We start from the raw sequence: 14,911 nt of genomic DNA on the forward strand, positions 1-14,911 counted from the left end.
GAGTACTTTAGGGAGGCATGACTTATTATCATACTTTCTTCTTTAGGCCTGCCAAATATATGACACCTTATATATCACTCATGCATTTGGCAGCCCTGTCACCTCAGACTGATAGGCACTGGGGAACAGCTTCACCTCAGCAGGGTGGTTGTAGTGCCAGTTCCTTGCTTGGCATACTGTTAGCTGAAATCTGGGAGCAGGGCAGAAAGTGAAGCCAGTAAGATGAGGCGGTGAACCTGGAACAACATAGTAAGGAATGTAGTAATAGAGCCTGGGAAGCTGCTTGAAAAGGAGGGAAGAAGGATTTTAGCTTTTATATTTTTCATGTATTTGTAATCCTGCAATTCTTTAGTATAACTCTAAACTGCATATAGAGTGTTAGCTACTGTTTTCAAATATTGGTCAGACAAAACAGTTCCTCTCTAGGTCTGGAAATCAAAGACACATTACTGTCTCAGGCCCTGAAAACGTAAACAGAAGTGATTTGAGGAGGGGGAGCAAACTTGGGGTAAACCAGTTCATTACCTGACTCTGTAATTGGGAAATTAGCCCCCAATATGCATATGGCCCAAACCTACAAAAGTACAAAAACCCATGACTGGTCATCCATTTTTGGGTGTAGCCCCTTGGGGGAGGGAGGCCTTTATCTGCCCAAAGTGTACCTGAAGGCCCTTCAATAAATATAACTGCTTTTTATTCCCCTTGGTTTTGTCTGGCCTCTGTTTTTAAGCCATCCCTAAGGGCATTGGAAGAGGCTGGAAATGCCTCCTTAACTGTGAAGGCATGTGTGTATTTTTGGCCAGGTTCTCCCAATTACCCAAACAGATTTGGAAAGACAGATAAATAAAGAACATGGGTTCAAAGTCATATGAATGCCCCTGTGGGGGAGATGGAGTGGGTTGAGTTAAACTAATAAATGCCCTAATGGTTGTATTAAAAGTCCTGAAAATGTGTTGATTAAATAAACCATTGTAAACATTCTAGCTGTTTTGCCCACTGCCTGTAGGACACATCCTTATTATAAACATGGTCAGCTTCTATTCCTTCCTTGAGAACAAGCTTGCCATCAAACTGTTTGTGTTTTTTCAAATTCAGTATTTTTTCCTGGCATGTATTTTGATAAAATAAGATAAATATAGTTTTCATTTTTATGGGGTTGTTTGCAGAAACTAAACATTTAAGATGGTCATTGAGTTTAAATCAACAGCTCTATAGTCACATTTTGAGATCAGATAAAACCTTCAGTGTTTAAATGTGTAGTAGGGCAAGAACCTTCCCCTGGCTTTACAGTCAACTTCAGGAAGAGCAGTGTCATTCACCTGCTTCCTCCTTGCTGCCTCTCCACCTCCATTATTTCAATTTCTTTGCATACAGTTGCTGCAAATTATTTGGTTGCTAAAAAGCACAATGGTTTTTGACCAATGGCTTTTATTTGGCTGCAATATCTGTTGGGGAACTCTGCCCCTTTCCCCAAAAGTCATTCCACAGGAAGCAACACTGCACCCTCAAATATTCTAAGCAAGCTCTTGAAAAGACATTTGGAATATTTCAACTCAGGGCTGCGTAATTGAATGTCTTGGGTCCACATCTAGACAGTGACCAGTTTAAGTGAAACTTCAGCTAGCAGATCTTTTTTTTTTTTTTTAAATAATTGTTATAGATTAATGGAAGCGTGATAGTATTTAAATATGTCCACTATCTCTAGCCATTTGTTACATTTTAACTGCTGCATGAATGGCCTCAGTTCATACATGACTTTGTTTATGGTCTCAAGTGCTTTTAAAATGGTATAGAAGGCTGCATTTTTTACTGAAGAAGTTACTTTTGTCTATTTGGAACACACTTTTTTTCCCCTCAGTTATAAAACTTGATCTTTAACTAGCTAGAACTTTGGATTTTTTTTTTCATAAAGACAGGTGAATTTTAACTAATACAGTAATAAAATTTATCTTGTCAAAGGTGACTTTGTATGCTCCCTTAATAGATCATTTTATTGATAAGGAATGGTAGGTTGAATTTCTTCTAAACTGGCCCCAGCAATCTGTCATTGGTAGAGTGTTAAAATAACTGTGACTATTCAATTTCCTGTTTACATTCAAAGGGGTGTGTTTCTCCCTGTAATCTAGAGCTACCAAGTGGTTTGGAAACCTTTGTTGGAAATACATCCCAGACGCTTGGACAGTAACAGTTACCTTTCTTCTAGAAAGCTTTTTCAAGCTGCTGGAAAATTGGCTAAAAGCAGGTTGTGAAAGAGAGTATTTTCCTACAACATTGACTGAATTTAAACTTATATTCTTGCTTTTGTAGTAGTTGACATTCTTCTTTCTGATATGTGCTAATAATGTAATGTTTTGTAAAATCTATTCAGGTGTAGAATTTGGGGCTCGAATGATCACTATTGATGGAAAACAGATAAAGCTTCAGATATGGGATACGGTAAGTAATCATAAAAATTGTTTAACATTTTGCTCCACTAACTTTTCACTTTCCCTTTATTCTGGCTAAGCTCTCTATCATCAGCATTCATAGACTATGTACTTTGTCTTGCAGCTTTCTTTGGTGTCTGTGAAGTTAAAAATTTGCTAATATATCCTTTTCTTGTTGTGATGTATTGTTTGGCATTTGCACTGTAACTTCCTTAAGCTTTGTCAGATTTATAAGACTGGAATTCATACTGCCTCACTATTTGGCTTAAGTCTTCTATATTGCCAAGAATTTCCATTTCTCTAAACAATCTTTCTTTGTGCATACATGCAAGACTTGGTAAAGACAAAATCCTGTTGTGAAATTGTGATGTGTTTGCTACCTTTAATCAAGAGTTCTCTAGAGGACATGTTTGCATTTCCAAGGTAGAAGAAAACACTTGGCTCGCTTTTCATAGGATATTTAAAAACACAAGTTCAAGACAGTAAATATTTGAGTCAAGAAGGGACTGGTAAATGCTTTAAGTTTCAAAACACCTTCCAAAATTCAGACTGACTTTTGAGGTTAAGAACATATATTGGCTATTCTTGTGTTGTCAGTCGCTTTACTATAAAGCAGTCAGCGTCACTGTCTGCACTTGTGATGAAGCAAGTTTAAGATGCTCATACTGGTAGCTATATCTTTTAAATGTATTTGACTGTTCCCTAAGACAGAGTTGCCTGTTTCCTTTTCTAAAAGCATTTTAGGATACCTTTAGAAACTGACAGGACAGGTACATGATCCCTAGACTCATGTATGTGCTTTTTGTGGTACAGCAAATCAGTGGATGGACATACATTCATAAACGCATGCCTACATATGTGCATGTGTATATAAAAATGTAAAAAAATGTAATATTTCAGTGAACTTCATAGGTAAGATCTTACTTATTTTACAGCTTCTTTACTTGAAAAGGCACCTGGCACCTGTGCCTCATTGGAAGTTCTAAGGAAAAAGGCATAGAAAGATATGGCCAGCTTACTTTGGGCTTTTTCTGCTCTGGGCATTTTTACTATTACAGTTGTGGATTGCAGACTACCAAGGTGGCTGAATATTTTTAAGTTCAAAAAACAAGTAAATGTCTGCATAAAACAGCTTTATAATCAAACCCTTAGTATATAGTGTGACCATGTGACTACATACCTATATTGGTCCTTGTTTTCTAAAATTGGAGCAGATTGTCTGTAGGCAAAAGTACTAATTTTGCTACTGGCTTTGGAACTGATTCTGTTAATCTCCTTAGATAATGAATGAAGTTCAGCTGTGTTTCAGCAGATCATGCCTTTCCTGGTGCCTCTGACTCGGTGGCTCTTTGCAGTCTGGTTGTTGTTTTGAATGCATGCAAATTGTCCAGCCAAAATGGCAACCTAAGTGCTTTTGACTATAATTTATAAATTTTATTCGAGCAGGGAGCCTTCTGGCTAGCTTCTTAAGTATATCATACATAAATTAAAAATATTAATTGAAAGCTTTCATACACTGAGTAGACTGTATGCTGATGTACTTAATGATTTATAAATTCTGTGAAGTGAATGATAGTGTACTGGACTTAGTTAAAAGTTTAACTGTATCTAATATGATTTTTAAAACACAGGATATTTCTGTTCTAATCCAGTCTTGGTTTATCAGCATATCTGAATTCCACTGTATCATTTCTGATCTTGGGTACAAAGATGCTGAAGGAATAGCAAAAATAAGAAATATGATGAGGTAATTCTTAAGAGATATTTTACTTATGAGTGTTAAGGTACACAAATGTCCATAATGACTAAGATTACTGTGTTCTATATTCATTGAGCATTTTTTGGTTTTCTGTTAGCCAAAACTGGTAGGTGTTACTCATGCTATCTCTATATTTATTAAGCTGTAACAACTTCTGTTTGATGAGAGAAGGTTCATTTTACACCTGTTGCTAAGGAAACACATGAACTATTTATGGTTTTGGTTGGTGCTTACTGAGTCACAGCACTAGCCCTTCTCTTATTTGGTGCTAGCCTTATACATCTGCTTTCAATCCATCACTGAACAGGATGAATCCTGAGCAGAGGCATAAGTGGAGAACTTGATAAAATTTGTTTGGATTGCTTAACAGTGAACTCACTTGCTTAAGAGAATCAAACTCTAGAATTCAGGTTTTTCTGGCCAGATATTTCTGTGCAACAGTGCTCATTTTGTGTTGTCTTTAGCAGATCACTGCAGCCCCAAGGAAAGCCCAGTTGTAGTAATGGGAACACATGGAAGCTGCAGCATACCTCACTGCAGGATATGTTGCACCTTACAGGGACAGCTGAAGCTAACACTGTTGCATGTCTGTGAGATCCATTTGTGTGTCCTTCTTGTATGATAGCTCAATAATATTTTACATTTTCATTATCATCCTAGTTTGGATTAGGAGCGTGTTCCAGAAGTTAATTCTATTTACTGCAGTCTGTTTTCCATGTGGGAGTACACAAACTGAATTCCTTTTGAATGAGGCCAGACTAGAAGATATGGTTAAGGAATGCACATATGCCTGTTAGAAATTGTAGTCCAGTATTTGGTCCTGTGAGCTGGTAGTCTAGTAAAACTAGTCTGATGCAAAAACACACCTAGCCCCAGCCCCCTCCTCCCCCCAAAAACCCCCAATCAAAAATCTACATTCCATGAAAGATACTCAGTGTGGCCTTTGCATTCTTAATGTTCTGTGTAGCAGTCTCAGCTCTAGTGCTGTTCATGTCTGCACAAGCAAATAGTGTCCTGTTGTTCTCTCCCAGCTGCAGGCTGTTCTGGATCTCCCCAGTGCTGGGCTCTGCAAGCTTGCTGCTGTGTGTGCTGTGGCACGCCCAGGTGTTTAGCTCTGTGAGTCTTTGGGTTTCACTATTCCTTTTCAGTGTTTTTAGGTCTGTAAAGATGAGGTGTTGGACCAAATTGTTTGTTTGTGTGTCTTTAGATTATTTCTTCCCTTGCATCTTTAGTCTTAGTAATGGCTTCAGTAGCTGGACAGACTGAGAAATACTTTTGTCCAAACTGCTTAGTTGGTAATTGCCTTATGATAAGTTGAGCAACTCTTTTGTGGAAGTGTGGTGTTTGAGCTAGTGTCAGCTGCACACGTAACTTTTAGAGAACTAGAAGTGGTTTCACAGCAGCTAGTCAGGATTAAAATGACTGTTCTGGAAGCTGTTAAGCTTTTTGAGTTTAAGTAAGCTGTGTAGGTAAGTTTGGTTGCCTTGTGGCAGCAGCATAAGACTAAGAAATATTAAAATTGCTTCTCCTCAGAAAACATTCATAGTTGTAGAGAGATAACTGTGCTTGTTACCAGGCTGAGTCAGTGGCCTTGGTTTTGTTGTTGAGGGGGATGTTCTGTATTGCATTGACTGTTACTAACAAGTCATTGTTGATGAGAAAAAATAAGCAGTAATTGAAAGAGGATATTCTGTCAGACACTGCAGTAAGAGATCCGTGATGACACTAAGTAATGCTGATGTTGTCTAAATCGGTATGAATACTGACTTTTCCTGTGTACTTGAATACTATATTTTTAATATCTATTTCAGCTTTATTTCATGGAAATTCATTATTTAAAAACATTAATTCATATAGCACCTTAGTCCTGCTTAGACAGACTAAATATCTGAAATAATTGGTTTTTATAAACCAATTTCATGTAATTTCTTGATTTCCACGCAAGTGTACTTTCTAATTTAATTTATAGCATTTTCTAGTAGTTGAAAGCTTTCATAAAAAAGCATGTTTGTGGAAGACTGGAGGCATAATTTTTAAAGGCATATTTCCCTTTCAGATATTCTGAATATACTAATTCTTCTTGGAAATTAAGATATTTTTCTTGTGTTTGCAATTGGTTTGGATCTATGGGAACGAAATAAAGTTCTCTTCATTCATTAAATTACTATTCACCCTCATGTCTCTGACAATTGCTAGGATATAGGGTTCACCCCCATGAGCCCTTTACTAACTGTTAACTTCATGATGTTTTCTACTTGCTTTAGTAGTCAGAGCATACTCATATGTTTGTGGCAGTTGATGTATTCTTTTACTACATTTTTACTAGTTTGACACTCTAACCATGGTACCTGCATGCATATTGCTGCATCTCATGGCCCTCTGTTACACTACTGCTGTGAAGTTGCAGGAAGAACTTAGAGAGAATCTACTTTAGCTTCTGAACCTAGTCTGATCATCAGTCACAGACTGTGTTTGCTGCCAGGTGGGAGGATTAACTTATTTCTGGGTCCATGGATTGAAGGATGAGGCTGGGAGATCTGTCTAATAGTTATTCCTGTTGCTGTTTGTTTAATACAACCATCATCTAAGCTTCAGGGCCAGTAGCTTAAACAACTCTTCACACCCATGATGTCACTTTAGGAAGCTGAGGCAACTTGATATGCTTTCTAGCTTAGTGTTCATAAACCTTTGTCATGCTTAAATATATTTGGTTATTGAAATACTATAGTATTGGCATGTTATTTTCTGAATTGTTTTTTGATTTCTTGGCAGTTTATCCATGCTTTCTGCAATAATTACAAGATTTCTACAAGAGCAAGCTCTTGCTTAGGATAAGGCCTTAAACGGGAAGTGCATGAAGCACTTTTTTGCACAGGAAAACTCCTATTTTAGTGAGGGTTGTTACTTAAAACCTAAAGGTTTCAAATACAGTTTCCTCCAAGTTGTAAGTGTATTTCTGATAATGGAAGGCTAAAGCTTTGTTTCTGTGGTGTGTTGGGAATTGCTTTGGCTATCTAAGTGACATTTATTCAACACCAGCAGAAGCAGATGTACGAGTTACCTGTATTTAGACATATGAGCAGTTTGATCCTTAGAGATCCTTAGTCCTCTTGAAATTTCAGTTCTTACTGCATGCTGACAGGGTTATTCTCAAGTAACATGTAACTTGACTAAAGCTGTCACATAAATTCTGAGACTTTTATATATTATGATAGATTCTTCTTCATAAGTGTTTTTAGTTCTTGTTTGGGAATCTCTTTGCTGGAACAGCAGGGGTTGGTTTTTTATTTTTACACTGCCTCTTTGTCTATTTGTCCTACATGCTAGTAAATCACCTTAAAATTCTTTGATTTTCTGGATTGGAGACGTGACTGCAAGACAGATTAATGCATTTGTATAAACAAGTTGACATGTGACTTAGAGGCTGTTAATGTATTTATAACTACCAAAACTATATTTAAAGGTATGTATTGCTCCTCTTTCTTTCTGGAACATTTTATTCCAGGGATCAACTTTGTGGAGTAGTTCCCAGCTGGCAGCTGTCACAGGTGGTGTGACACTTGCGAGTTGGTTATTTCTTAGATGTCTTTTTAGTATTCTTTGTAATGTAGAAAAGTGTTAACCTGTAAATAATAATTCCCAACATCAATGAAATGTTCTGTCCCCAGTTTTGAGCGTGCTGCATGCTGATGCAACTACACTGCATACTTGGAAATGACACCAAGATTTCCTGTGGGAATTGTTGTCATCTTATTGCAAAAGTTCCATGCCTTGGTGATTTCTCATAGGCAGCTCCTCACAGCACTGACTCCTTCACAGCACAGCCAACAAACTCCAGCTCCCTTTTCAACCAGCTCATCCACTCTTTTATAGAACTCATCTTCATTGGACACAGCTGTGGCCTGTTCCTAATCTTTGGTAATTAGCACAGCTGCAATTCCTCAGGGGTGAGATGACCTTCTGCAGTGTTACATTTCCACAGGAGTAGTAACACTTGGAGTATTTTTTTAAATATACTAGAGATACTGTGTCCATGATAACAGTTGCATAGCTTAAATGTTACTAAAAACTCTAGTATAGGTCCTAAATCTTGTATCTTAGTGACCTGAGGTGATTGATCCTGCTTCATGTTCTGCTTGCATTGTTACTTTCAAGTTGTGCTTTGGTCTCTATACTGAAGTATACTTTGAAAAGCACATGGGATATATGTCTGTGCAGTTGAAGCAGGGATGAAGATTTTTGTACTTGCTTGAAGACCTATGAGTTCTACAACTGTCTATATAGACAAGTCTCTGCTATCAGAAAGCTTGCTTGTTTCTGTGAACCATTATGCTATGAATTGTAAAAGCTTACAGAGTAGAAAACAGCCAGAAAAGAATGTTACTTAGCACTTAAAACATTTCTTGTTTATCAGAGGCTCTCATTTTTTCGCGATTAGTGAACTACTCATGTCAGACCTAGCACCTGTTTCTCTGAAGAGAGAGGATGCATGTTCTAGGTTCCTGCAGGCAGCCATGTCTGAGCTGGAGTTTTTGTGTGTGAAGTAGCTGTCAGGTCTAGCTGTTACCAGAAGCATCCTCCATCTTCCCATTTCCACTACAGTGAGTATATCCTGGAATTATCATGGAGAAAAGCTTGTGTCACCTGTACTGGATGTAATATGGCCTTGGCAAACACCGTGTTTAACATTTGTTTCCTGACTATTGCCCCTGCTCTTCTTAACACCCCTGCCCCCTGCCTCCCCCACCATCTGGATGTGGAACTCAGCAATCTGCTTTGAATGGCCCTACCTGAGCCAGGGGGATTGGAATGGGGACCTCCACGGGTCCCTTTCTGTGAGAAAAAACTTTTTCATATGGAAGAGAGATAAAAAAAAAGTGCGGGATTTTGCAGGAACATGAAGGGGATGGTAATAACAAAATCATACTTAAGATAAAGGCCCTTCTCTGATATTGAAGCTGATTTTAATTTATACTGAGCTTCTATACTGCTGCTTCTGTCTGTTGCTCCTTGTAACAAGCAGCTTAACTGGGGTAGGTCCTTCTTTGTAAGACTGATAAAGTATAGTTATAGTACACTTGAGGTTTTTTAAGTCAGTTTTGGCTAATAGCCTAGACTTTCTTTCAGTTTTGACTTCTTTAGACTTTTGAAATAGCTTGTCCCCTGTGGAAAAAAGGGAAGTGGACAGAGAAAACAGATGAAGAAGTAAAGTAAGAATGATGCTTAAAAAAGCTGTGGAATGTATGCTGCATGCCTAACCCTATGTTGACCTTCTATATTGACTCTATATTGACCTAGATCTCATTCAGAATGATACTTTAAAATAGACAGTAAATTTTTATATATAAGAGATTTCTATTATATAATACATTTTTATGTTATAGATAAAACAAACATTAATATTGTGGAGCTTCTTTCCAGAAACAGTTTTCTTTTGCTTAGAATGAAAGGGAATTGAGTTTGTGTTGTCCATTGGTATATGTAAGCCTAAATTCATTATTGCTATATGGAAAATGCGATCTCTTCACCAAAGGAGGTACCATTTTCCACCCTTTCCTTAAGGAAGCAGTGATATTTAAATTTCACCACTGTCAAGTAAGACACAATTAAAATGATTACACTAGTTTCAGTATTTATATAGTGAACTTTTAGAAGTGATTCTTTTAACAATTCACTATTCATACATTTTTGTGAGATCTGCTAGAACCTCTGACAATGTTGCTTGACCATGATTAATTTACTCAGGGAGATGAACAATTTCACATGTCAGGATGGAATTTATGAAGGTGTAACAGGCCATCTTAATGTGTCAGGTGAAGTCCAGGTCATGTGTCATTTTAGGCAATGTATGGAATACCTTGGTAACAGTAAGTTGTCTGTTTGGCAGGGAAATGTTTCATTTGTCTACCATCCACTTGAGCTACTCACCACACTAAGAAAAGGTGGTAAATCTTACTTGAATTTCTGTGTAGGAAACCAGGTATTACACTAAAAAACTGTTGCTTATTTGTTTTTTACTATTTCTTGGTGGGTTCTGCTCATTGTCTGTGTTCTATTACCAAAGTTTACATGAAGGTGTACTTGGACTCTTAGCCAAGAGCCTGTGTGAGTGTATTCTAATGGTGTTGAAACTGTTGTGTTATAGTGTATTTTATAACTGTTTCCACTGGAATGGCTAAGATAAAATGTTTTCTTAAATAGAAGTTACTGTTTGTTCTGGAGGAGAAGGATGCTTTCTGAAGACTGAAAACATCTAAATTTGTTGTGCCACTGTTCTTGTTGAGTGACAGTATCTAGATGAAGTTCTCTTTGAATTTAAGAAGATGTACTATTAAGAAAAGTACAGTAACTGTGAGAAGGAAAAGTTGTCCATATACTAATTTTGTAGGCATGCCTGAATGGTTCCTTGTATTTGATAAATATTTCTTTCTTGTGTTTAATGTTTTTAAATCAGGACAATTTCCTATAGTTCTACAGATTTACTGCACATAGACTTTTCTTCAGCATTAGTATTTCTTAAGCATGTTTTGTGTTATCTTTGAATTATGCTAAAACATCTGTTATTGCTAAATATTAGAAGTAAATATTTTTTTCTAGCAAGTGTCAAGTGCTAGATAGCTCTTCTGAAAAGCATGAGCATGAAGAGCTCAAGATCTGAAACCATGAATATTTATTTTTCGGGACTGTATTCTTTTGAACATGTTCTTTTAGGTGCTCAAATTTTTACAGAATACTTTTCTGTGAGAGCTATCTAATTTATGTGGACTCTGAAGTTTTTCATAGAGTCTACATAAATTAGAATGTATATGAAGATGACTCTTGCATCCTGTAGCTGCTTTGACAAGCATTATTTATCAAGTACAGAGGAAATTGATTAACTGTGGAGCAGAATTGTGTAAAATTGAATTCACAACCATTTTCTGTTTTTTCTTAATAAAATGATTACTGAAAGAATTCCATCTGAAGACTGTTGAAAGCTGGCTGCAGTTTATGATATAACGGATAAAATCTGCATCCTTGGCCTTCCAACAACCTTTACACCAGCAGATGGTGGGCGTAAAGATGTCATTCATCATTTATTTACAATGGACTTTATTTATTCTAGTGTCAACAGCTGCCCCAGGGAGCGGGTTATTGAATTCAAATGTGAAGCTCTGGGTTATTTGCTTCCTTTCAAATTTGTCTTCAGAGCTTAGTTGCTAGGAGTCCATTCTGTGCTCTAATAATGATTCATGTATTGTGAAGCCATTCAGTAAATTGGGTTGTCAGGGATTGCCAAAAAAGGTTTAGAGGTCTTGTTCCGATTTTTTTTTTCTTTTTTAACAGCACTGTGCTGTAGTTGGTGTCTTCTCCCTATGTGCCTTCTCTTGCTGCTGTTGGTGACTTTGTCCCAGTTGTCCCCTTTCTGATTTCCCATCCATACTCTTCTCCATCTCTCAAAAGTAGAATTCCATGATCCTGTGACTCTAAGTCATGGTTTTTAGGAACAAAAACCAAGTATTAGATATGAAGTAATGGAACTTTGTTCTACAGGCAGGGCAGGAGTCCTTCCGTTCCATCACAAGATCGTACTACAGAGGGGCCGCAGGGGCTTTGCTAGTGTATGACATTACAAGGTGAGAATTCCAACTGCATTTCAATGATGTGTCTATGTAGAATTGTGCTATGGTGTACAGTAGTGCTAAGTGTCTCATCTAATTTGGCTTTGTGTGTAGATACTGGTAATCTAACGTTACGTCAACTTTTTTATAACTGCTCTAATAAGATATAGCATACTAACCTATATACTTCCAGTTTTCTCTGTATAGTAGTTGAGAAAGCATGCATAAAATTCGGGAAGAATGAAATAAAATATTTTTATAAAATATTGACCATCAACCTCTGGGTTGCCTTTATGGAGAAATACCTGAAAATATTTAATTATTTCCTTTCTAGTATTTTATTATCACGAGGGATATTTTTTCGTTAATTATAGCAGATTACATTTGCTGAAGTGCTATTCTGCAAAGGAGTGAAATAGTAAAACATAGAAGTTTGTTACGTAAGGTTACGTAAAGAATACCAGGAAACTTGTAGACTTGTACCATTGATGTGTTTATGAGGTTTAGAAAATACAGGTCTTAATCTGATACTTTTTTAGTAGGTCAAAGTTACTGAAGTTTCCCTGCTGTATTAAATAAAGTATCTATATACAGTCTGTCTATAAAGCTGTGGGTACTCTGGCTGGTTTATGAAAATGTTCAGGCTCCAAAGTCTTCTTAAGTTGTGTGTTTCCTGTGGGTCTTAGCACTTGTTGCATTGAGCAACCACTTGTACTGGAGATTTCCTAGATATATTATCCTTTGTTCCCTTTTTATGTTTAAATATCAAGAAGCTGCCTATTCTTTCCTTTGGATTTCCAGCAAATGAATCTTTGATTTATAAATAAAATACAATATCTTAAAACCACTCTACAAGCATGGGATTTATTACTTAGTTTACACCTTCTGTAAAAACTGTAATGTGTCACATTCACGTACCTCACTTTAAAAGATTTTACTGCTAAATTTATTATTCAGCTTTTAAACTCACTTAAAAATTATCAATCATTTTCTGCTTTCAGTAAAACAAATATTACTGTATGAGTATGTGTTTATTTGTACTGTTCTTTGGCTTGGGTGAAGCTGATGAGTGCTTGTAAAATTCTGTTCAGTTTTTATATGTATATAAAATTACAGATTCTTACAACTCTAAGAATCCTCTTTACTCTTTGTAGCAAACATGTTTTCAATTACTTTTTAGGCAGAGTTCATTAACACTGCTTGTTTGCTAAATTTTTGTTTGCCCATTCTCCCTCTCACAAAGGGATTACTAGCTTTTATCCATAGAGCATGTGCACCAATAAATGAGTTGATTATTCAAGTAGAATAGTGGACTAACAGGAGAAAGATTTCTTAAAATACTGCTTTTAATGTTCATTCTCTTCTGTACTTAGGAGGGACACTTTCAACCACTTGACAACTTGGTTAGAAGATGCTCGTCAGCATTCCAATTCCAACATGGTTATAATGCTTATTGGAAACAAAAGGTAAAATTTTATTAGCTGTTATTTTTTAAGAGAGAACTTCTCTGTATTTCAGCTTTTGAGTTTTCTTATTTGTAGGGTGTATGTTAACTTCAAGTTCCCTTCTGTCACTGTGCATAGTTCTGTGGTGAGCCTAAAACTTTTCTTATTCTACTTAAATTAACACAATGTGCAGCCCATGGATCAGCTACAGTATGTTCTGAATATCTATTTTAGAAATAATTTTATTCCAAGGGATTGATTGCAAATGCTTGAAGCAATGGATTATAAGAGTTATTTTCCATTATGCTTTTTTGTCTCTGGAATCACCAGTTAGGAACACCTGGATCTCTCCCTTATAAAGAGAATGTGATTCCTAATTTGAGGTGTTCTAAAGTGCTTTAGTTTTGGTTAAGTATCACATCAGAGAAAATGTCATTTCAAAAAAGATGACCATAGTACAGGATTCACATCAAAAACTTCTCTCAAATGTAAGAAGTGCATGCCTCAATGATTGAGACATTTCTGATTTACAATCCTCTTCCATATTCTGTACCTTTTAGCTGGGATTGGGGGTCAGAGAATGCTTTTTCATTGTTTCCTGGTAAATTCATTCACTTGGTCTTATCAGCTACACTCTCTAAAATTATAAAATTATTCCTTGTTGATGCTGAGACTGGGTAGTGAAAGTCTTAATAAAAACACATCAGTGAATATATTATCTGTAATTCTTCTCGTTCTTGATCCAGTGAATTATGAAAAAATCATATCTAGTTTTTTGGGTTTTTTTCCTGGATGCAGAATTTTTTCAAAACACCAAAAGCATCAGCTCAGAATTTAATAACCCTGTAATTATGAGCCTTTGTGTAATTGACTGGAACTTGTGTCCATGCCTCAATAATTCTTGAAGGTAAAGGTGCCAGTTGAAATAATGGGGTGTATGCATGCCCCTGAAAATTTCATGAGCAGCCACACAATTTCTTAGACACTACTGAGAAAGCAGCTTTGTGATAGTGAGACTGAGTTTGCTGTTCAGGCCTGTTGAACTTTTATTTTCTTCTTCCTCCCCCTCTTCTCCCTTCTGCTTTCCCTCATTGCCCCACTACCCTCTACCTCCTCCTGAAAACCATGGTACATATTAAGTAATTGTGAAGTTTGTCAACTTTTTTTTACATTATCTGGTAAATGACTAACAACTTCCTTTTTAATTGAGGAATGTGTCAAGCATAATCTTGACAAATTAATATAAAAAATGTAATCCTGTTTTGTTAAATGAAGCTTTGGTAAACCCGTGATGGCCCTGACCAACTGTTTTTATACTTGTGTGAGTAAAAATATGGCACTGAGAAAAACAGTAAAGTGTACTGTTTACTTGAGATAAGTTTGCATACTTAATTGACATCTGTAACTCTTTCTGATTATTCTTAGCTGTTAAACTAAATTTTCATGTTTTATGTTCTGTGGATGCAGACTGATTTGCTACTTTCAGCTAGCCTGGTAACTCCCAGTTACAACTAGGTTTTATTCAAACAATAAATACACTTAAAACGTGCACTGTAAATTGTTGTAGATTAAGGTGCCGCATGAACTAAAAGTTTTAAGAGTTAAAATTTTAAACTTTTTAAAGGATATTATTTTCAAGGAGAGCAGGAAGAAAACTCCTTCAATTTTATTGCTTTATCC

General features: G+C 36.4%; 1 protein-coding gene across 1 annotated transcript in view; it reads left to right on the top strand.

Annotated features, from left to right (window-relative positions):
• The window catches only part of RAB2A (RAB2A, member RAS oncogene family), a 43,133-nt gene that overhangs the window by 13,529 nt on the left and 14,693 nt on the right, over nucleotides 1-14,911 (top strand). Inside the window, exons 3-5 of the mRNA XM_058022669.1 lie at nucleotides 2,369-2,436; nucleotides 11,719-11,801; nucleotides 13,160-13,252. Of these exons, the coding sequence (XP_057878652.1) occupies nucleotides 2,369-2,436; nucleotides 11,719-11,801; nucleotides 13,160-13,252 (244 nt within the window). The remainder of the gene's footprint in view (nucleotides 1-2,368; nucleotides 2,437-11,718; nucleotides 11,802-13,159; nucleotides 13,253-14,911) is intronic.

Source organism: Melospiza georgiana, chromosome 1 (assembly GCF_028018845.1).
Source record: "Melospiza georgiana isolate bMelGeo1 chromosome 1, bMelGeo1.pri, whole genome shotgun sequence".
Classification (NCBI taxonomy): domain Eukaryota; kingdom Metazoa; phylum Chordata; class Aves; order Passeriformes; family Passerellidae; genus Melospiza; species Melospiza georgiana.